Here is a 20,597-nt window from a genome sequence, read left to right on the forward strand (position 1 = left end):
CAGTGAGAGTCAAGCGCCCTCGGCAGCGCGGGGCAGAGGCTGGGTGGACGAAGGCCAGAGGTCCCAGCCTCCCAGCCAGCCAGTCCCCGGGGCCCCATGAGACAATGCATATTCAACATTCAGCCCACGTTTGCCAAGCTCCTGCCACAGGCCGGCTTCGTAGTGCTGGTCTCAGGCCCAGCATTGGCCAAGCAAGAGGACAGAGGCGAGGAAGAAAGGGAGATGCACTCCAGCGGAGAGGAGACCTCGATTCACATTCTGGAGCCATCAGTTGCTGTGTGATCTTGGCTGAGTGACTTAACCTCTCTGGGCTTCAATCGCCTCATCTGTGAAATGGGTATATCAATAACACCCACGGGCTTTTGTGGGGAACCACATGAAATAAGATCTATTGCTAATGAATGGTATACAGCATGTGAAAAATGCTTTCTGAATGGTAGCGATTATTTATATCATTTTTGCTAATAGCACTTTTACCCAAGTTATGTAACTTACCTTTGGGAGTCAATTTTGTCATCCGTGAAACAAAGATAACAATAGCTCTCACTTATGAGGGTGGCGGGGAGGATGCTGTGTGCCCGGCGCAGGGCTGAGTGTAGGAGCGAGGGGCAGTGGATTCTAGCCGGTCAGACAGCAGCAACCCTGAATGTTGTCACCCAGCGTCTCTGGCCACGCTCGTCTCCTTGATGAGAAGGGTCTCTTCCTTTCCATCCCTCTCAGGCTGGCAGGCCTCACAGCCTGTCCTGTACCCCCTCCCTGCAAAGAAAAGAGGGTACCATGCATCAGGACCCCACAGCCATCCCCTCCTTCACACTATGGTGGGTACCTGGCCAAGGACAGCTGATGGCTTATGAGTGACATGTCGTGGCTCCAAAAGATGAGCAGGATGAATCAGGACCCTTCTTTGGGGAATTTAAGCTAAAAATCCCCCACGAGGGGTTTCTGTTGGTGCGGCCATCACGTCCAAGTGGCCAAAGGCAGGAAAGACAGGAACACGGGGAATCCGTGAACCAGAGGGAGAAGGGTGAGGGGATGTGTAGGGAGTGGGCGGGGTCCCGGAGCAGCCTGGGGGTCCTGGGTTCCAGCTTCCCTGAGGTCCTGGCTGAGGTCCTGGCTGGAGTGCCCTGGTCTAGCCCTGATTCCACTGAGCACACCTGGACTCCTCCTGGGGGCTCTGTGGACACCAACTGTGCCCAAAGGAAATTAGAGGGAGGGGCACTGTCCCCTCTGTGGGATCAGCTGCCCTTTTGCTCACATAGATCTGGAGCTCACGAACAGAGGGCAGACCCTCCTCTCCCCCAGACAGGGTAGCTTGTAAGGAGCTGAGCAAACGCTGGCGGGCTCCCTCTTCTGGGCGGGCTCTTCTGGGGGTGCGAGCAGGGGCCATCATCACAGCGGGGGTCATGGGTGAAGACCACTCCCACACACACACTCACCACATCCCCGCGGGCAGGAAAGTGAGGAATCTGTGGCCCAGCGTGTGAGACAGGCTGACCGCAAACAGTGCCAGGAGCAGCCGCTAGGTGGCCCCCGCTTACCTGTCCAACCGCCCTTCTGCAGGCCTGGGAGCAGGTCCTGTGGCTGGCGTCCTCTGGATGGTACCTGCCTGTGCTGGGGAACTGTCCTTTTCCATCCTCTGCCTTTGCTTTTGGCTTCACTGCCTGGAATGCCTTGCCCCCAACATTCAGGTGTCTCCACCTTCACAGCCCAGCACTCCACCCCCTCCTCCAGGATGTCTTCCCTGCCCATCCAGAGCAGATACCCCCAAAACTCTGCTGGCCCTTAGCACCCCCTCCACTCAGAATCTCAGCTCAGGGTCCCCCAGAAGGTGACCTTCTGTCTGGACAGAGACACCTCTGGAGCTTACTGCTGCTGCTGCTAAGTCACTTCAGTCATGTCCGAAACTCTGTGTGACCCCATAGACAGCAGCCCACCAGGCTCCCCCGTCCCTGGGATTCTCCAGGCAGGAACACTGGAGTGGGTTGCCATTTCCTTCTCCAATGTGTGAAAGTGAAAAGTGAAAGTGAAGTTGCTCAGTCGTGTCCGACCCTTAGTGACCCCATGGACTGCAGCCTACCAGGCTCCTCCATCCATGAGATTTTCCAGGCAAGAGCTGGAGTTTACTGTCTCTCCCCAGTTCGGACTCACATTTGCAGTTCCCTCCTTAGGTCTGCAAACCTCACAAGTCCCCATTCAGAAGGGGGAGGTGGTGATTTCTTGTTCAATGAGGAGACCCAGGCTTGGAGAAGACAGGGAATGTGCTCAAGGTCACAGCGGAAAAGTCTGAAGGCTCATCCTGTCAGGAGTTTCAATGCACCGTCTCTCAGAACTTCATGAGGGCCCTGGGAAGAGGGTGCTGTGGGCCCTTCAGCAACCGTGGGGAAACCGAGGCTCAGAGGCACAGCTGCTTGCCCCAGGCCACTCGGCCACCACACACCTCTCCGCAAGGCTGATGGCCCCCCTGCCAATCCATTTAACCGACAGGAAAGGCCTCAAGTGAGAGATGACATCGAGAAAGAGCCCAGGGACCAGGGCTCCAACCCAGGTCCCCGACTCCCAGTCGATGCTGGTGGACACAAACTCCCAGATGGCCGGACTGCCTCCCTTGGGCCTGGGGAGTGGGCTGCAGGTGAGGCTGGCAGACAGCCCTGGCAGGTTGGGAACCCACCTTCTGTGGGTGAGTGACAGTCCACTTGTACGCCAGGGGCAGCGAGTGCCCCCCAACCCCAGCTTTCCGGGGGCCCCACCCCCAGGCAGTCTGCTGCACCCGTGAGGACCCCAGGAGAGGGACGAGTAAGGGGCGACAGACTGGGAGCCGGTGGGAGAGAGACGAAGACGGCGCCAGGGAACAGCCTGGCAGGCCAAGGCGCCCCGGGAGCCTGAACACAGCTCTGGGGAGAAGCGTGGGGAAGGGAACACGGGAGTCTATTCTGAAGCTGGGGGAGCCGAGGATGGGGGGCCCCCGCAGAGAGGGGCGGGGGAGGGGCAGTGGGTCAGGCTCTGAGGCGGCCCGGGGGAGGGGGCGGCGGGCCTCGGTCGTGTGGGCGCCTCCCGGTCAGGAGTCACAATAGCAGCTCGTTAACAGCGCAGATTAAGGACTTTTGTCAATTACCTCTGAAGGCTGCACCGGGCGGATTAAATGCTTTTTAAAGTGCTGCCGGTGGGAGGGGGCGACTAAGAAGCCCCCTCCCGGCACAAATCCCTCCTCTCCCGGGCAGAGGAGGAGGCGGGGTCCGAGGCAGCGCTGGGCGCGCCGGGGGAATGCGGGCGATCGGCCGCGAGCGCGGGCAGAGCGCGGAGCGGCTCGCACGCGACACCGCGAGCCGCCTGGGCGAGAAGAAGGCGTGGGGCCGGCTCTCCGTCCGCGAGCACCGGACTCAGGCCTACCGGCTCTGGCCGAGGAGCTCCCAGGGCCGGCCTCGCTGGTCGGGGTCTGAAGCGGGTGGTCCCTGGTGGCCGGAGACTCCGGGCCTGGGCGCACTTGCCCCAGGACCCGGTCCCAGATCTCGGACACCCGCAGGGCGCGCCCTTCGGCTGGCCCCCACCCCCGGACCCCGCCGGGTCTCAGGGTGAGCCCCCGTGCCTTGAGGGGGCCGGGAGGAGCGCAGCGCCGCTCCCCGGAGACGCCCGAAGGCCCCTCGGGGGCGCCCCCGGGGCCTGCCCGGCGCCGCGCTCCCCGCGCACGGTGAGTTGGCGCGGGTCCGGCCCGGGAGGAAGTTTGCGAGGAGGCGGCCCCCGGGGTTCTCAAGCCCCTCCGGGCCCGGCGAGGGGAGGGCTGCCCGCGGCTCTTTGCTATCCTCCCGGGCTGGCCCCGGGGGTCTGGGCCGGCCCGCCTCTTCTCTATTAATTAGCCTTTGGGGAGGTGGAGTTTCCCCGTCGCCGTCCGCGGTGTGTGCGTGCGTATCAGAGGGAGAGCGGGGGAGCAATAAAAGGCAAAGAGAGTCCGAGACAAAAAAGACGCGGAGATTGAGAAGGAGGGAGGAGGGAGGGAGGAGCGCGCAGGGAGGCGCGGGAGCCGGGAGCGGGGACGGCGCGCAGCGCGGGCGGCGGGCGGGCGACGGGCGGCCGGCGGCTCTCGCGCTCCCGCTCCCGCTCCCGCCCGCACACACCCGCGCACACGCCGGCACGCACACACACACGCACACTCGCACACCCGCCCGCTGGCCCGGGCCGTCCCGGTGCGCGGCACCGAGGCGGGAAGCCGGCGAACAGAGCGAGCCCGCGCCCACCTCGGCGCCTTTGCGCTCCGCAGCGGCGCGCCTCGCCCGGCGTCCCCGCCAGCGGTCCTGCCGGAAGATGGTCAACGACCGGTGGAAGACCATGGGCGGCGCTTCCCAACTTGAGGACCGGCCGCGCGACAAGCCGCAGGTACGCGCGGGCCTGGGGCGTGGGGATACCGGGGCCCCGCGCGGTAGGCGAGGCGGTGGCGGCTCCGGCCGGCGGGCTGGGCACCCGGGCTGGAGTTTGGGGCGTACCCCGCGTGAGGGTCGACAGGCCCGAGTTGGGGCGGGCACCCTCCTCGGCTCCAGAGGAGACATTTGAACTTGGGGTTCGGGCTGCCGATGGGGGCGGTACCCCTTCAGGAGCCCCCTTGCTCCTGCAACGGACTCAGGTCCTGCGCAGAGAAAGTAAGGGACCCACAGAGTTCACAGTGTCCCCAGCACTCGAGCTCGAGCCTCTGTTTCCTCATCTCTACAATGGGCATCTGAACCATTTACTAAGTATCCCACCCTGGGCGCCACCCCGTGCCAGGCACCTGGCATGCGACCCCCCCCCCATTTCCTCTGAATCCTCACACTTTAGCCAGCCTACCCCCACCCCATACAGCAGAGGATCAATAAATATTTGCCTCTTGTAAGAACACTGGATATTGTGATTCTCCAGGTTTAAGACAAGGGAAGCAGGATTCAGAGAGAGTTGCTTCTGCCCCAGGCCTTGTGGCTCTGCTGGGATTTGAACCCCGGGTTCTTGGGCTGCAGGTCTGTTCATCCCCTGCTTTGTGCTGCCTCTTCAGGGGGCCAAGGAGGATGCCCAGGGCTGTTCACTGGAAGTGGGGTGAGGACCGAGCTCCAGGGCTGGCCGGAGAGGGGGCTGGGGATGGGAAGCCGAGTGGAGGGGCAGCCCCGGGGCCGCCCCAGGCTGGGCTGCCGAGGGACTGGGGCAGGCAGGCGAGATGCCGAGGTCTGCTAGCCAAGGAGAGGAAATAATGGAGCTGCCCGTTTTAAATTTCAAATTTCTCCCAGACAGATGTCATTGGGGAAGGAACAGTTCTTGTTTGCAGAGGCAGGAGGGGGGTGGCAGGGGCGGGCCTTGGCGGGCCCCTCACTCTCTCGGGAGCGGCAGCCTGAGTGAGCGTTGTCTGGAGCCACATGCCTCCACACTTTGCAAAGCCCTTTCCCAACCGTCTGCACAACCTCGCTGTCGGCAGTAGCCTGGGTGGGGAGGCAGGGGTGCACGTGGCCTTGTCGCAGGAGGATGGTGGCGCAGAGAAGTCAAGGCATGCACCCAAGTCACACAGCCTGTTAGCGGGAGAGCAAAGTTTCAAAGCCAGGTCTGACTCCATGCCTCTCCCAATGCCTCCTGGCCCATTCTCCTTTCCTGTGAGCCCCCTTACAGGTACTGGCTGCTTGTCATTTGCCAACAAGCAAATGACACCAGACTGCCTGTTTCCAAACGTTTGCTGCCTCATCGTCCCCCAAACACACGCACACACACACACACACATGCTTCACTCAGGGAAACCCTACATATACTTCAAAAACTTACTCAGATGCCATCTCCTCCAGGAAGCCCTCCCTGATGCCTGATACCCAGTGGGCTCTGCCTTGATTCCCAGCAGCATTTAGCCTGTGCTGCTCAGCTGGTTTATCTCCCTGCCTTGTTCCTTAGCCTTGGTCCCTCCTCTAGCAGGAGCTCCCTTTGGACACATGCTTCTTCTGGGCCCCCATCTTGGGGTCTCCCCCTGGGTCCAGTCTCCTGTCTTTCCATGCAGCTCAGACTGGGAGTTGAGGGATTTTTGCTCAATTGAACTGCATGAAGCCCAGCCAGGAGGAGCTGGGAGAGCAGCAAGTGCTGATGTGTCTCAAGGGGAGGTGGCTTCTGGGGGATCTATTTGAAATGTGCCTTTAAGGCCTCCTGGATCAGCCCTGGCCTCTCTGCTGCTTCGTGGGGTATATATTCCAACTGCAACCAGGCCAGAGCCCAGCTGTCTGCCCCTTGGCATCGGAGGCTGCCAAGAGCTTGTGGTCCCAGCGGCCTGGGCCAATATCAAACACCACTTTCTCACTCCGCCCCTTTGGTGATCCAACATGTAGACAGGCTGTCTCATTGCCAGCTCCAGGCTTCTCTGAAGCTTCAGGTAGGAGGCAAGCCCTTTCCTGTGCCCACCGTCAAAAGAGAAAACCAAGGGAACCTTGGGCCTGGCCTTCTTGCATCCATTGCTTCTAGTTTCATCTCGACCACTGACATGCTTTGTGACTGGGTAAGTTACGTCCCCTCTCTGAGTCTGGGCTTTACCATCTGTAAAATGGGAACAGCAATCACTGCTTCCTCCTCACTTCACAAGGACTTAACAAGAGCTGAGTGAAATACTGGTGTGCTTTGCAAACTGTAAAGCGCTGTACACCCTTGAGGAAGGTGGTTCTCAGAGCAGCCTGACCCCTTTGCCAGGCTGTCAACGTCCTGATCACCCCTTTGCCCACCAGGGAAAGCAATATGACCACCCAGTTCCCTCCAAAAGGCTGACTGAGGTTCTCTAACAAGGCACTTCCTCCAGAAAAGGTTTCGAAGCCACACTTGGAGTGCCAGCTGTGCTCATCTGCATAACTTCTCGTTTCTTAGTCAAACCACTCTCGGAGTTTGGCAGCAGGAATGATCAACCCAATAAACAGATGAGGAAACTGAGGCTGAAAGTTGCAGCCAGGACTTGAACTTGGGTGGCCGATGAGCCTTGTTGGGAAGACTAAGGGAAGAGAGAGGCTGGCTGCCCTTGGCTCCGCCCGCTTGGGCACATTATGTAATTCCCGAGGAGAGGGCTCTGGTACCTAGTGCGTGGTTCCCCAGGGCACACACCGTATCCACTGCCATTGAAGGGCCTACATCCAAGTGTTGCTGTTTCTGCGGACAGCCTCAGGCCGGCTGTGTCCTGGGCCTGTCCGGCATCAGCTCCTCATTTGCCAAGTGACCTTGGACAAGGTGCCGACTTCAGTAGAGCTTCACTTCTCCCCCTGTGAAACCAAGGGGCTCTCACACCCTTAGGGCAGCAGGTGATGGTGGAATATTTGCCAGGAGTTCGGAGTTGCTCAGATAAAAGGACCCAGAAATAGTCACGATTCTCCTAATTGTCTAGTGTGGGGCAGAAAGTCACCCTGTAACTATCTCCTCTTGTTGCGGGGGTGGGGGCAGGGGGGAGGTTCGTTTCTGAGCATTCGCTGAGTCAAACCACCCCACAGGGAGGTCAACCTCTGAACCATCCCAGGCAGTGTCTCTTGATATTTTCAAAACTTTGAAAAATATTCCAGACAGGGAATACAATTCTCATTGGGAAGTTCTTCTTGATGTCTAACCTAAACCCTGCTGCATTTAATTCACTCAGTGGCTATTTATAGAGTCGCTCCCTCCTCTCGGAGAGACCGCTGTAAACGTGTGCCTCAGGAACTTAGAGTCTCTTGGGAGGAACACACTCGCATCATGGGATTATGACAAACCACGATGGGCACTATAAAGAAAACCATGCACGCCTCTGTCCTCATTGCCTGGGCTTTGGGCGGAGGTCACTGTGTCTGGGTTGGACAAGAAGGAGGCTGAAGAGAACATGGACTGCCAGTCAAGGACTCCTTCCTTCTCCTTCTGTTCCCTCCCCATGGAGCTCAGCCCCTAGCCCAGCGGAGTGGCTGTGATGAGGAGGCCGGAGGCCAGGAGAGGCTGGGGTGGGAGGGCAGAGACCACTTCCCCAGGGAGGCGGCATTTAAGCTGGACAGCGTCTGTCAGATCTGTGACACCAATGTGTGTTGGAGGAAATGACAGAGGGGGCGTCCCAGGTGGCGCTAGAGGTCAAAAGCCCATCTGCCAATGCAGGAGACTTAAGAGACGCAGGTTCGATCCCTGGATGGGGAGATCCCATGGAGAAGGGCATGGTGACCCACTGCAGCATTCTTGCCTGGAGAATCGTATGGACAGAGGAGCCTGGTGGGATACGGTCCATAGGGTCGCAAGGAGTTGGACACTACTGAAGCGACTCAGCGCACAGGCAGGCAGCTGGAGAGAACGGGGCAGGAGTGGGAGTCGGGGTGGGGCGGGACCTGCTCCTGAGACCTCCGTAGCCCCGCAGTGGTCTGAGCGGGGCGTCCTGTGCTTTTTGGCATCAGGAAGGTCCTGGGATGCTGGGTGGGGTATTGGTTGGTGGGGCTGGGAGGAGGTGGGGAGGCTAACAGGGAGATGGTTGTGGTGATTTTAAAGCAGATGATGGGGCTTGGGCCAGATCAGGGCTGGGTGGCCATGGCGAGAGAGGGGCCCTGGGGATTCGAAGAGGTAAGAGTGGGTGCAGCCAGGTGCTGGCTGGAGGTGGGAGTGAGGGAGGGGAGCCCAGGGAGGTCGCTGGGTTTGGAGGGGGCTGGTGAGGCTGATACCATCCCTGGGTGGAACTCTCAGGTGGGCTCAGGTTTGAGGTGGAACGAACCTGGTTTAGGGGTCAGTGGGCTGGAGGCCTGGAGATCTGGGGAGTGGGGAGGGTGAGCAAGACCCTCACAAGACACATCAAGAGACCCTCCCTCATCGAAAATGGACTCAGAGCTGAGTGTTCTCTGGGGAGTGACAGGGCTGGTGGCTTAGCTCCTCTGGGAGGGGTGGACACGGGCAGTTCCCAGACCCTTCTCTTTGTCTCTAGAACACCTCTGGCCAGTCTCCTGGGGCCTTCCTGGTGGCTTGAGGTTTCCGATGGCTTTCAGCGTGGGTCATGTTCAGAGGCCCCTGGCAAGAGAGGGAGCTCTTTCCCCTGGACTCATAGAGTGAGCCAGCAAGCCCTCTTCCTAAATCTTTGGGAATTCCCCCCCAGATTTTGAGCAGAACAACCACCTCCTCTTTTTAATGGGTCTCTGGGACCCTCCTAATGCCAGGGCCAGAACATCAGAGCCCAGCCCAGGTCAGGCACTGTTTGCCTGGCCGGGGGAGCAGATGTGTGTTCCTGGGGAGAGAGGAGAAAGACTCCCCCAGGGCGTTTGGGCTGGGCAGGGGCTGGGCTGCCCCGCTTGCAACGATCCATGAGCCCAGGTGCAGCTCTGAGTCTCTGCCAGGCTCAGACCACACTGCCGCACCTTGGCTTTCCCAATGCAGACCCACGCAGGGTGTTTCTGGGGCTGGGGTGCTCCAAGGAGATGGGGGGCTGCGAGCGGCTTGCACCTGGATCTCACCGTGCCTGGCCTCCCCCTGGGGGAGGTTTTCTTCTTCCCACTTTGCTACAAGGAGTGTAGTCTCAGCTTATTCAGGGGAACCACAACCCAGCTCCCTTAAAAAAATAGGGAAAGGGACTTCCTTGGTGGCCCGGTGGCCCCCTGCACACTCCCAGTGCAGGGGGCAGTTTCGATCCCTGGTTGGGGAACTAAGATCTCACATGCTGCACAGTATGGCCTTAAAAAAAAAAACAAGAAGTGGGGTGCGGTGCAGGCAGAGCACTGGAGCCATGAGCCCTTTCTTCCAGAGCCCTCTTAGCCTCAACCAGACCCTGTGGCCATCCCTGGAGGCAGGGGACTCAGAGGAGGCCGTCGGGTCGCACGCCGCCGCTCTAATGAGGCACCTCCGGGGCTTTCTCCTCCTGCTTCCCCTGGCGTGAGCCCACCGTGTCCTCCCCTGGCTGGGACTTCCTGGGCTGCCTTGGATGCCAGCACTAGGGGTCATGCAGGGGAGGAAGCCACATCCCCCCAACGGAGAGCTCGCACAGGGGTTTAGCGCCAGCAGCAGGTCTCAGACCCTGGGGTTCCTCGGATTCCCCCCAACCCCTGCCTGGGATGCCTTCCAAATCTACAGGCTCCTTGCCCCTGGGAGGTGGGGACCCCAGGCATTCACCGCTCTGCCCTGGCCAAGGGCTGATGAGTTAAAAGCCAGCCCCCCACACGCTCCACTGGGCTGCTCGCACCTAAAGCCCCCCTTATGGTCTCGGATAGATTTCTTTGCAAGGCACGTAAACTGCAGCCTATAAAAGCGAACAGCACTTCATGTTTAAGGTGATCTCTGAAGACTGATTCTCTTCTGCTGAGTGGCCGGTTTCGTCTCCAGGCTCCGGCGTCCCCCTGCCCCTGGGGGGACCCCCCGCAGCCTTCTCCAGCACTCCTCCTCCTCTGCATCCTTGGCCTTCCCGCCAGGGACCAAGGGCCTGGGTGGAAGCGGATGCCCAAGGGGACTACGGTCCTGGGGACGCACATGGGGGATGTGGCTGGCCGCTCTGCCTCCCCAGCCGGGGACCTTAACGCTTTCCTGTGGAGGACATTGCTTAGAGCTGCTCGGGGCAAGGTGTCTCGCAGTGGAGTCTGGGAGGGGACTGACAGGGACTCACTGGCTGACACAGGGCTTTGTCTCAAACCCCAGCCAGGCTTCCCACAAGGCAGGACTGAGGTCGGATGGCTCAGCAACAGCCACACAAATGGGCGATGGGTTTGAACCCAGTCATCCAGGCCTGGGTTCAAATGCTCCTGTGACCTTGGGCAAGGCTCTTCTCTCTTTGAGCCTCAGTTTTCCCATCTGCAAAATGTAACCAACCACAACAAGGGGACGTTGGGAGGTTTCAGTGGTGGGAACACAGCATAAACTCAAGTAATAACGGTGACAATGCGATGCCCGCCCCCGTGGATCCTGCTGACTTGTGGCAGGGTTGGGGCAGCCTGGAGGCAACCTTCATTCTATGCCAGGCCATCCTGGCTGGGCACAGGGCTCAGCATGGAGGTCATGATCCTCTGCCCTGCCAAGCACCATGGGTCCCAGGGCCTTCACCTCCTCCAATGCCAACAAGGTCAGGGAGAAATGACCCAGCCCATCTGTCCTGCCCTCCATCCATTCAACAACCAGCTGCTCTAGGCCTTTTGGGGGAGGGTGGGGCTCACGGTTTAGAGCAGGTTTCCTAGACCTGGGCTCTGCCGGCCCCAGAAGTCTAGCTTCCCTTGTATCCACAGCTTTCATCATCTCCAAGGGGATCCATGCCCCCAAAGAGGGTAAGAGTCATAGTCCATGGGAAACGAGGTCCCTACAGGCAAGGCTGGCATGATTGTCCACTGCTACCCCTCAGGGACTGGCTTGGACCCTGGCTCCGGGGGAACACTAGGTAATACTGAATGGATGTTTGAGTGAATGAATGCAGTCAAAGGTGATAGCTGTATTTGTTAGTGGGGAGCAAGGGCTGTGGGAACACTGAGGAGGAGCCTCACTCAGACTGGGAAGAGGGCTGAGGAAACAGTCTAGGAAGGCTTCCTGGAGGAAGTGACATCTAGCTGAGCCCTGAAGAAAGAGAGTTTAGCCGTGGAAGAGAAGCAGGGGAGGCTGATGCTTCGGGCCGAGGGAGCAGCCTGTGCAGAGCTAGCGGAGGGAAGCTGACGTGTTCAGGTCTGGCTGGAGTAAATCGTGCCGCTCTGTGGAGTCCCAGTATGTCTGGGCAGGTGTGGAGAGAGGCGGGGTAGAATGTTGGGTCCCATCACTGCAGGGACAGGCTAAGGAACCTTCTCCCTCGTCTCTCCAATAACACAGACCCCTGAGCCCTCCTCCTCTGGTGCCAAATGGGAGATTCAGGAGTTACTTGTAGAATTTGAATTTAGGGAAAAGTAGCTATTTGCTCTACCATATTTTCTCATAGGAAAACACTGTATATAAGAGGCTGTTATTTTTTTTTTTAATTTGGCTGCATCCTGCTGCACATGGGATCTTAGTTCCCTGACCAGAGATCAAACATGCGCCCCCTGCAGTGGAAGCATGGAGTCTTACCCACTGGACCACCAGGGATGTCCCTAGAGGCTATTTTATGTATCACCAAGAAAGAAAGTTGTCAATTACAATTTTAAGATCCTCCCAAATGTCAGAGATGTTGAGATATGGAGACACACACACACACACACAAAAAAACAGGGAACGGCCATTCTAGCATCAATGACACAGAAATAGCACTTTGGGTGGAAAATAAAAAACCCGACACCTCCAGATGCTCTGTGCACATTGATCATGAGATAATAAAAGCTGCTAATATTTATTGCGCAAACACAGTGTGCCAGGCATGGCTCCAAGTGCTTTAATATACTAACTCATTTAAAGATGCCTCTTGGATTCAGAAAGTTGAGAATGTGGGGAAAATTCAGCGCTGGGACATGCCTGGCCCCGGGAGGAGGTGGGAGGCGGTGGGGCCAGTCCGAGCCTAGCTTCTCAAGGGCGGGGTGACCGTGGGCAGGCCCCTGGCCCTGTCTGCACCTCAGTGTCCCTGTGTGTCGAAGGCTGAGTGATCGCTCTGCAGGCTTCCCTTGGGCCGTGAGGGATGCGGGCCAGTGAGTCTGGATTTGTGCTCCATCACGGCGCCTCCTTTAATTACAAGCTGCACCGGGTCCAGGGGGTGCGGGGGGTGCTTTGTGAAGAGGGGGAGGAAGGAAGGGGAGGCAGGAGAGGAAAGGGGTCAGGGGAGGTGCTCGGGAGGCCACCCCCAGCCTGGGGACTCGTGGCAGCCTCATGGGCTTGCAGCGGTTTCAGGACGCGGGGTGTGGGTGCTCTGGGTTGAAAGACCTTCAGTGACAGCAGCCCATGACCCCAAGGCATCCATCCTGCTGAGACAGCGTGATGATTTGTAGCTTTGCTGTGTCACCATCGCAGCTCTCCCTTCCCGAGTCTGCACGACGTCGGGCGCCTGCCTATGGGGCAGGCGTGTCATCATTGCCCCCATTTGGCAGATGAGGACACCGAGGCTCAGGGAGGCGAAGACCCTCACTCAAGGTCACCCTGCAGGAGATGATAGCTTGGGGACCTGAGCCTGGCCTGTCTGACTGCAGAGTGGGAGTTCACCTCCCGCCCGCCTTTACCAGACCTGGGAGGGCTCAACATGGGGTGATGTGCCCACGGGGCAGGGGCAGCGACGGAGAAGGGCCTGTCCCTCCATCTCCTAGCTCTCTGCCCTGGATCGTCTTGTCGCCGTCCCCATCGCTGTCCCTCTGCCTCTCTCGCTGTCTCAAGCTTGCCATCTTTGGTAGCGGCTGGGGCCTGTTTCTCTGTCTCCCTTCTGGGGCTCTGTTTCTCCGCGACTCCCCTCCCTTGTCCCCGAGAAGGAGCTTCGTCCAGGCTTCACAAAGGGCAGAGGGCCCCGTCCGAGGGTTGGAGCCGGAGGCCGGGTCTGTCCCTGACGCTGTTGCTTCTCTCTCCCCGCCCGTCCCTGTGTCCGTCTCTGCGTCCGTGTGCCCCGGGCGGCCCGCAGCGGCCGAGCTGCAGCTGCGTGCTGTGCACCGTGCTGCTGTCCCTCACCGTGCTGCTGGCCGTGGTGGCCACCGGTGCCGTGCTGCTCCTGAACCACGCCCGCGTGCCCGGCACGGCGCCCCCGCCCATCGTCAGCACCGGGCCAGCCGGGGCCAACAGCGCCCTGGTCACCGTGGACAGGGCCGACAGCTCACACCTCAGCATCCTCATTGACCCGCGGTGCCCTGACCTTGCCGACGGCTTCGCCCGCCTGGAGGGCGCCCAGGCCTCTGTGCTGCAGGCGCTGAGCCAGCGCCAGGCCGAGCCGCGGCTGCCGGGCGAGCAGGAGCAGGAGCTGCTGGACACGCTGGCGGACCAGCTACCTCGGCTCCTCGCCCGGGCCTCGGAGCTGCAGGCTGAGTGCTCCGGGCTGCGGAAGGGGCACGGCACCCTGGGCCAGGGGCTCAGCGCCCTGCAGAGCGAGCAGGGCCGCCTCATCCAGGTAAGGGTGGGGGTCTGTGCCTCCCTCGGGGTCTGGGCAGGGGTGGGTGGGGTGGCTGCCACCATCTGCTGGCCCTGCTGAGTGCCTGGTGCCCACGGTGTCACTCCGTCCCCGAGTGCCCCAGGGCCAGGGGCTGTTGTGATTTCCATCTGCAGATAAGCAGATGAGGCTCAGAGAGGTGAGGGTCTCACCCAAGGTCACACAGCTCGTGCGGCCACCTTGGTGACCTGGGTGTCAGTGTAGTCTCCATGGCAATAGTCCATCCATGAGTCAAACCCATCCATCGAGTCGAATCCAGGCCTAGAGGGGCTTCCCAGGCCCTCCTGTGCAGGTGGATGCAAGAGAGGCAGGACACGGCCTCCATCAGGTGAATAGAAGTTCAAGGTCACGTGGTGCTCAGCGGCAAGCCCTCCCCACCCTCGGCTGTGCCATGTGGCCAGAGAGAGTCGTACCCACTCTGCCAGCTGCCCCCATTCACTGCCATTTGACGCCCACAGCTTTCCAGGGAAGGGGGGCACCAACTGAAGAGCTCAGCCAGCCCCTTAGTGTGTCCCCAACACTCTGTCCCACTCCAGCCCCCACCAGAGCCCAGCCAGGTAGGTCCCAGCAAGCACCAGGTGGATCTGGGTGAAGGGTCTCTAACACTGACCATGCTTGCAGCACCAGCAAGAACTTTCCCCCTCTTTCACCCTTGTAGAATCAGGGTTCAGGATCAGCTCACTGGCCCTCTGCCGTTTTCCAGAAGAGGAGAAACTAAGGCCCAGAGTGGGGCAGTGATTTGTCCAGGGTACAGTGGCCAGGTCTCCCCAGGTGGCGCTAGTGGTAAAGAACCCACCTGCCAATGCAGGAGATATAAGAGACACAGGTTTGATCCCTGGGTTGGGACGATCCCCTGGAGGAGGGCATAGCAACTCACGCCAGTATTCTTGCCTGGAGAATACTGACAGACAGAGGAGCCTGGTGGGCTACAGTCCATGGGGTCATAAAGAGTCAGACACGACTGAAGCAACACAGCACACGCGAGTGCACAGTGGCCAGGTCAGGCCTGGCATCTGGCCTCTGGAGCACTGCTCAGACTCCAGCCTTTACCCTGTCTGCTGCCCACCCCCCACCCCCACCCCCATGACTTAGGTCCTTAGGGACTGGGAGGTGAGCCCCACCCCTACCATGGGTGCAGCCCCTTCCAGACACGTGAGATGGCCAGGCATTTGGTCACTCACCAGCTCAAGAGTGACAGGCCTTTTCCCTCCCCCGAAGACTGCAGCTGGAGAAATTACAGTCCTCATCATCCTGTCTGGGTGACTGATGGGGAGGCAGCCACCCCATCCTGGGGGGTTGTTCAGCTGCCCTTCTGCTGCCCCTCCATCTGCAGCGTCCCCGCCCCTCATCCTCAGGGCTCGAGGAGACCTCCAGACTTTCTGGGGCATCTGGGAGTCTCACTCTGCTCTCCCCGTGGCTCAGCCCTGGACAGCCTGGCCCACCCGCAAACGTTCACCTTCAGGGCAGGGGTGGAGGACTGGGTGGGAGCCCTGGGCCTCCCACCCGCTCACCTGCACGGAGGCCTAGAGCCGTCCCCGGAAGACTAATGGCTCTTCTGGGGCCCAGCACTTCCTCAGCTCACCTGATATATTCACTTCTCACAAGAATGTTTAATTTGACTCATTTCCCACAGACTCAAGGTTATTTCAGAGACCATGTGTCTTGCAGAGCCATGTTGCCGTAGATCCTAGTTCCCCTTCTACGAGCTTCCCAGACCCTCTGCTGTCAGCCCGAGACCTGGGCTTCTCAGAGCAATGCCCACGGCACTCCCTGTTGGAGTGACCAGAGCTGCTCGTTAAAAGGCATGTCCCTGGACCTCACCCCCAAACCCCCAGGTCCCAGCAGGTCAACAAACTCCTGGGTGACTCCTGTGTACTGATGTCTAAGACCCACTGGCCTGGGAGCGGCGGAGCTGAGTGTTCCTGCCCTCACGGTTTGAGTCCGTAGAGTCAAGGCTTCACCAAGGACCAGCTCTGCATCCCTGAGCACCTGCAGTGCCCTCTCTGGGCGGGGTACTGCCCTCCTCACCGGTAACATGGGGCTAGCACAGTCCATGCTCAGTAGGATGCTGGTGCTCATAGCTGTACTGAGCTTGGCAGGTGTGTGGCACGTGAGCGATGTTGTCTACACATCCCCACGTCTTTTATTATGATGGTAGAAACTTTGTAAACTGAAGTTTCAGCCCATGGGGAGCCACCACTGAAAATCTTTTTATCGGTCCACACTGTGTAATAAGCACTTTGCAGTACAATAGCCCCAGGAGGTGGTGAAGTCGAAGTCAAAGTCTGACTCTTTGTGACCCTATGGACTATACAGTCCATGGAATTCTCCAGGCCAAAATACTGGAGTGGGTAGCCTTTCCCTTCTTCAGGGGATCTTCCCAACCCAGGGATTGAGCCCAGGTCTCCCGCATTGCAGGCAGATTCTTTACCAGCTGAGCCACAAGGGAAGCCCAGGAAGTGGAGGGAATCGTTACCCCCATTCTACGGAGTGACAGACTGAGGCTCAGCGTGGCAAAGCTCCAACAACTGAGAAATGCTAGAAACAGCAGCTCCGATTTCACTGCCTCTGAAAGTCGCCAAGTCCTCTTGAATGCAGTTATGCAGCTCAGCGAGCAGACACTGGCTTTCCCCATTAATTTGGGGCATGTTTTTATGTACATTTTCAACTTTAATCATTTGCTGGTTTAAACTGAGGTCTTCCTTGCCCGTTAGCAAGAGCTGGCCGTGCCTGAGTTTCTCAAGTGTGTCTGCCTCGTCACAGAAGGATGGGCAGTACAGATTCGACTGAACCGATGGGCTCGGTGATCTTTCCTGCTCACATCCCGCAGGGCAGCCCCCTGCCCCTGCTCCCTGAGGCTGCCTGCATCCCGCTGCAGGGCTCCTCCAATGGGGCTTGTCTCCAGGACACTGCAATAAAACCCTGGGAGAAAGCTGCCACCCCACCTCAATGCTCTCTCCACCCATCTGGGTGCCTCTTCCCCAGGACTGAGCCCCCACTGAATCACCTGCTCAGCAGAGGGGAAACTGACAAGGAAACTAAAAGCTTTGTTGGGCCTCTGCTCCCGGACAAGCCGAGAATCATATTTTGTGAACTGCTGGCACTGTATATTTCTATTTCCCTTCCTTGAACGAGCTATTACCTGGCCAGTGACAGATTCGGTGTGTAAGGACCCGGCAAGCTGCATGCTCGCTGGCTGGCTGCAGTCTGTCTGTGACCCTGCCTCCCTCCTCCTGGAGCCCTGGGGTGGGGAGGTGACAGACCACACACCCCTCAGGCAGCAGGCAAACTGAGAGGCCCCAGGTGGGACAGAGCTGCACTAACTGAGCCCCAAACCTCTGGACACGATCACAGTGGGAACGGTACAAATCAAGAAAGCAGACTGAACACATGCTGTCGTGAACCTTCCCCCTCCCTAGAAAACAAGGCCCACCGCGGTGGTTCGCGGGGAGGAGAGTAATGTGAAAGGGGTTTGGTTACCCTTCCAGGGTTATTTGAAAGTGATTGGAGGAGGGGCCTGAGCCAAAACCCAGAATCAACACCAGAGCCTGGATCCAAATCACAGACCGGCCTGCCCCCACCTTAGGCTCCCTGCACGATGGCGCAGCCCTGGATTCCTTTCCTGCCAGTCGGCCCACACGGGTTATGGCCTGAGTGTGTCCTCCACAGGGACCTCCCCTTCTGGGCATCAGTTTCCCCGTCTGTAAAAAGGGGACGGCACCTCAAGCCCTTCCACCTGGCAATGCTATGGGGTCAAGTGAAGGGGTGGACATCAGAGAGCCCCGGAAAGTCAAAGCCGGGTTCTCATGGGGACATGTGGGGGCTGCAGGCCTCCAGGGTCCCACCTGTGGAGTGCAGACCCAGCACCCCTGCTTTGTAGCCTTGCTGGGCTCTGAGAAGAGATGTTGGGTGACGGTGTTTTGTAATCTGGAAGGTGCCTCGTGAATTCCCAGGTGCTGAGTGCTCAGCCCCTGCTGGGGATTCACGCTGTGACTGATCCCCAAGGCACCTGGGCCAGGGACGCTAGGTTAGCTCCCTCTCAAGGCTGGGTTAATCACTCACCTGCAGCCGTGTAACTGGCAAGTGGGTAAGTTGGGGTTTGAATAGCGGGGTCTCCTTTAGTCAGTTCAGCTGGGCTTAAGGCACAGAAATGGATGAAGGACAGGGCCTGTGGGCAGCAGTGGCACAGGGGTCTCCTCCCACCTGAGCCCCCGTCCTTTGAGCACCGGAGCTGAGACCGCCGTGGGTGGCGGCCAGAGTAAGTCAGGGTCTCGCATCAGGAGCGTGCCTCCACCTTGAGGATTAGTGTGGGTGCACCAGAGCCGTTGCCATCCCTGTGCTCAACTCACCCAGGGCTCCACCCACCCGGAGCCCTACCCATACAGTGCCCCACCCACCTGGAACTCCACCCACCAAAGGCTCCACCCACCAGGAGCTCCACCTACCCAGTGCTCCACTCACAGGAGCTCCACCCATACAGAACTCCACCCACCAGGAGCTCCACCCACCTGGAGCTCCACCCACCGGGTGCTCCACTCACCAGGAGCTCTATCCACCCAGAACTCCACCCACCTCTGTGCCCCACAGCTTCTCTCTGAGAGCCAAGGCCACATGGCTCACTTGGTGAACTCCGTCAGCGATGTCCTGGACGCCCTGCAGAGGGAGCGGGGGCTGGGCCGACCCCACGTCAAGGCTGACCTTCAGAGGGCACCTGCCAGGGGATCGCGGCCCCGCAGCTGCGCCAATGGTGAGTGGGGTGGGGACTGCCTTCCTTGGATGACCTGGGTGCCCGGGTTCATTCCCACACGTACCCCACCTGCCCCACTGCCCCCTTCTACACACTGCTTCTGTGTGCCAAGGACTTCCTGCTGCTGGGCAGCACTGAGCACCCTACCTATACCCTCCTGTTGACCCCTCTCCCAGCCCAGTGAGGTGGAGCTCACTGCACCCATTTTCCAGATGAGGAAAGTGAGGTTCAGAGAGGGTGCTCACTCACCACATCCACCCAGGGGAGGAACGTGGATGCGGGGCCCAGTACCCTGACGGCCTTCCCTGTCTCAGGCTCTCGGCCACGTGACTGTCTGGACGTCCTCCTGAGCGGACAGCAGGAGGACGGCGTCTACTCCGTCTTCCCTACACACGACCCCGCCGGCTTCCAGGTCTACTGCGACATGCGCACAGATGGAGGCGGCTGGACGGTGAGTCTCCCGGGGTGTGCGGCCGGCTGGGCCAGGCCCCGCCTCCTCTGGGCCCTACAGATAGTCTGGGCAGACTCTGGGGTGACCCAGGAGGCTGAGCACGTGAGCCGGGGTGCTCTGCCTGGCCCTGCCCGGGGGCTCGCCAGCCCTCACAAACCGGCCGGTAATCTCACCAAAGCCTCCGCAGAGCAAGCGGGGGTGGTGTTCTGACACGTTGGGGCCACTTGGGAGCAGGGGTCAGATCCCGATGTCTGAATGGAGCTGCCTTCCACTCCCTGAGCCTGCAGCCCCCACCACCACCCTGGGCAGTGGTTCTGGAGGATTGGGTCCTGGGACTATCCGCTGCTAATGTGAGCTCAAGGGCGGAGGTTTCAGTTACTTGGTGGCTGGCGCATGTGCCGGGAACACAAGGGCAGCACGGTTGCTGTGAGCAGGCCCCCCCCAGGGCCTCCTGGCGGAGCCGTCGCCATCTCCTTGCACCCCCTGGTTCCTGCCCTGATGGGGATTGGGGGCCACGGAGAGGCAAGGGTGAGGTCCGCAGGTGGCCTGAGACCTCCCCGGGGCCAACAGAAGGAGGGGATGGCGTGGTGGGGCGGAGGCCGTGGTTTGAAGACCTGGAGGCCTCCTGATGGGCCAGCGGAGCAGCCCCTTCTACAGCAGGGTCGACACACGGGTCTCCCCCAGTCTGCGCCGCAAGTCCTCAACTCTGCCTTCGCAGGGGGAACGTAGCCACAAAACTAAAACGCCTGAGGGGGTGTGGTGCCATACGAGGGTGAGGGCAATGGGGTCGGCCAAACGGAGCAGGAGGTGAGACGGGGAGGCCGGAGCAAGGCGGCTGGGCAGGGCCCGAGCAGATGCTCTTGGAGGGCAGAGCTGCCGTTAGGAGCTGGTGTGAGAGCCGCTGAGAGCCCCCTGAGGACCCCGAGACAGACATTCCTCTAAACGTCCCTACAAGCTCCAGAGACAGGAGCGTTTAAATGCACTGGACTCACATCTGAGCCTAAAAGCACTTTTGTTTTCCGATCTTGGAGTATCTGAGTTATGGCCACCGCCTCTGGGACCCCCTCGGCGGGCAGAACAGCTCTGATACACCAGCCAGAGCCCAGAAATCAGAGTTAAGGGTTAGGACAGGCTTAATGAAAGACAAGGATGCCGGCCTGGACTGTGCGTCTTCCACTCAAGGGGAGTGGAAGCCAATCTCCTGGGAAGTCAATCAGGCTTGGGGCCAGAAGGCGGGTAATTCCTCAGGTCTGGGCTTCGGGGGCGATTATAGGGGAGTCGATGAGGTGAACTGGCCTGCCCAGCCCTCCTGCCCAGACATCTGGATTAGCCAGCCTGGAAGAAAGGCCATTCTCAGCAGAGAAGGGCTAGTGAGGCCCACAGACGTTAATATCCATTTGGGCTTCCGTCAAAAGCAATCTTTTCTTTGGATACCTCTGGGCGTCTGTCAGGAT

General features: G+C 59.7%; 1 protein-coding gene across 1 annotated transcript in view; it reads left to right on the top strand.

Moving 5' to 3' along the window:
• Positions 1–4,296: 4,296 nt before the first annotated feature.
• FIBCD1 (fibrinogen C domain containing 1) overlaps positions 4,297–20,597 on the top strand; it is a 30,230-nt gene continuing 13,929 nt past the window's right edge. Inside the window, exons 1-4 of the mRNA XM_055400466.2 lie at positions 4,297–4,368; positions 13,427–13,906; positions 18,533–18,692; positions 19,007–19,143. Coding sequence (XP_055256441.2) covers positions 4,297–4,368; positions 13,427–13,906; positions 18,533–18,692; positions 19,007–19,143 — 849 coding nt within the window. The remainder of the gene's footprint in view (positions 4,369–13,426; positions 13,907–18,532; positions 18,693–19,006; positions 19,144–20,597) is intronic.

The sequence above is a fragment of the Moschus berezovskii genome, chromosome 11 (assembly GCF_049115385.1).
Source record: "Moschus berezovskii isolate FMDL1 chromosome 11, NW_MosBer_1.0, whole genome shotgun sequence".
In the NCBI taxonomy this organism is placed as follows: domain Eukaryota; kingdom Metazoa; phylum Chordata; class Mammalia; order Artiodactyla; family Moschidae; genus Moschus; species Moschus berezovskii.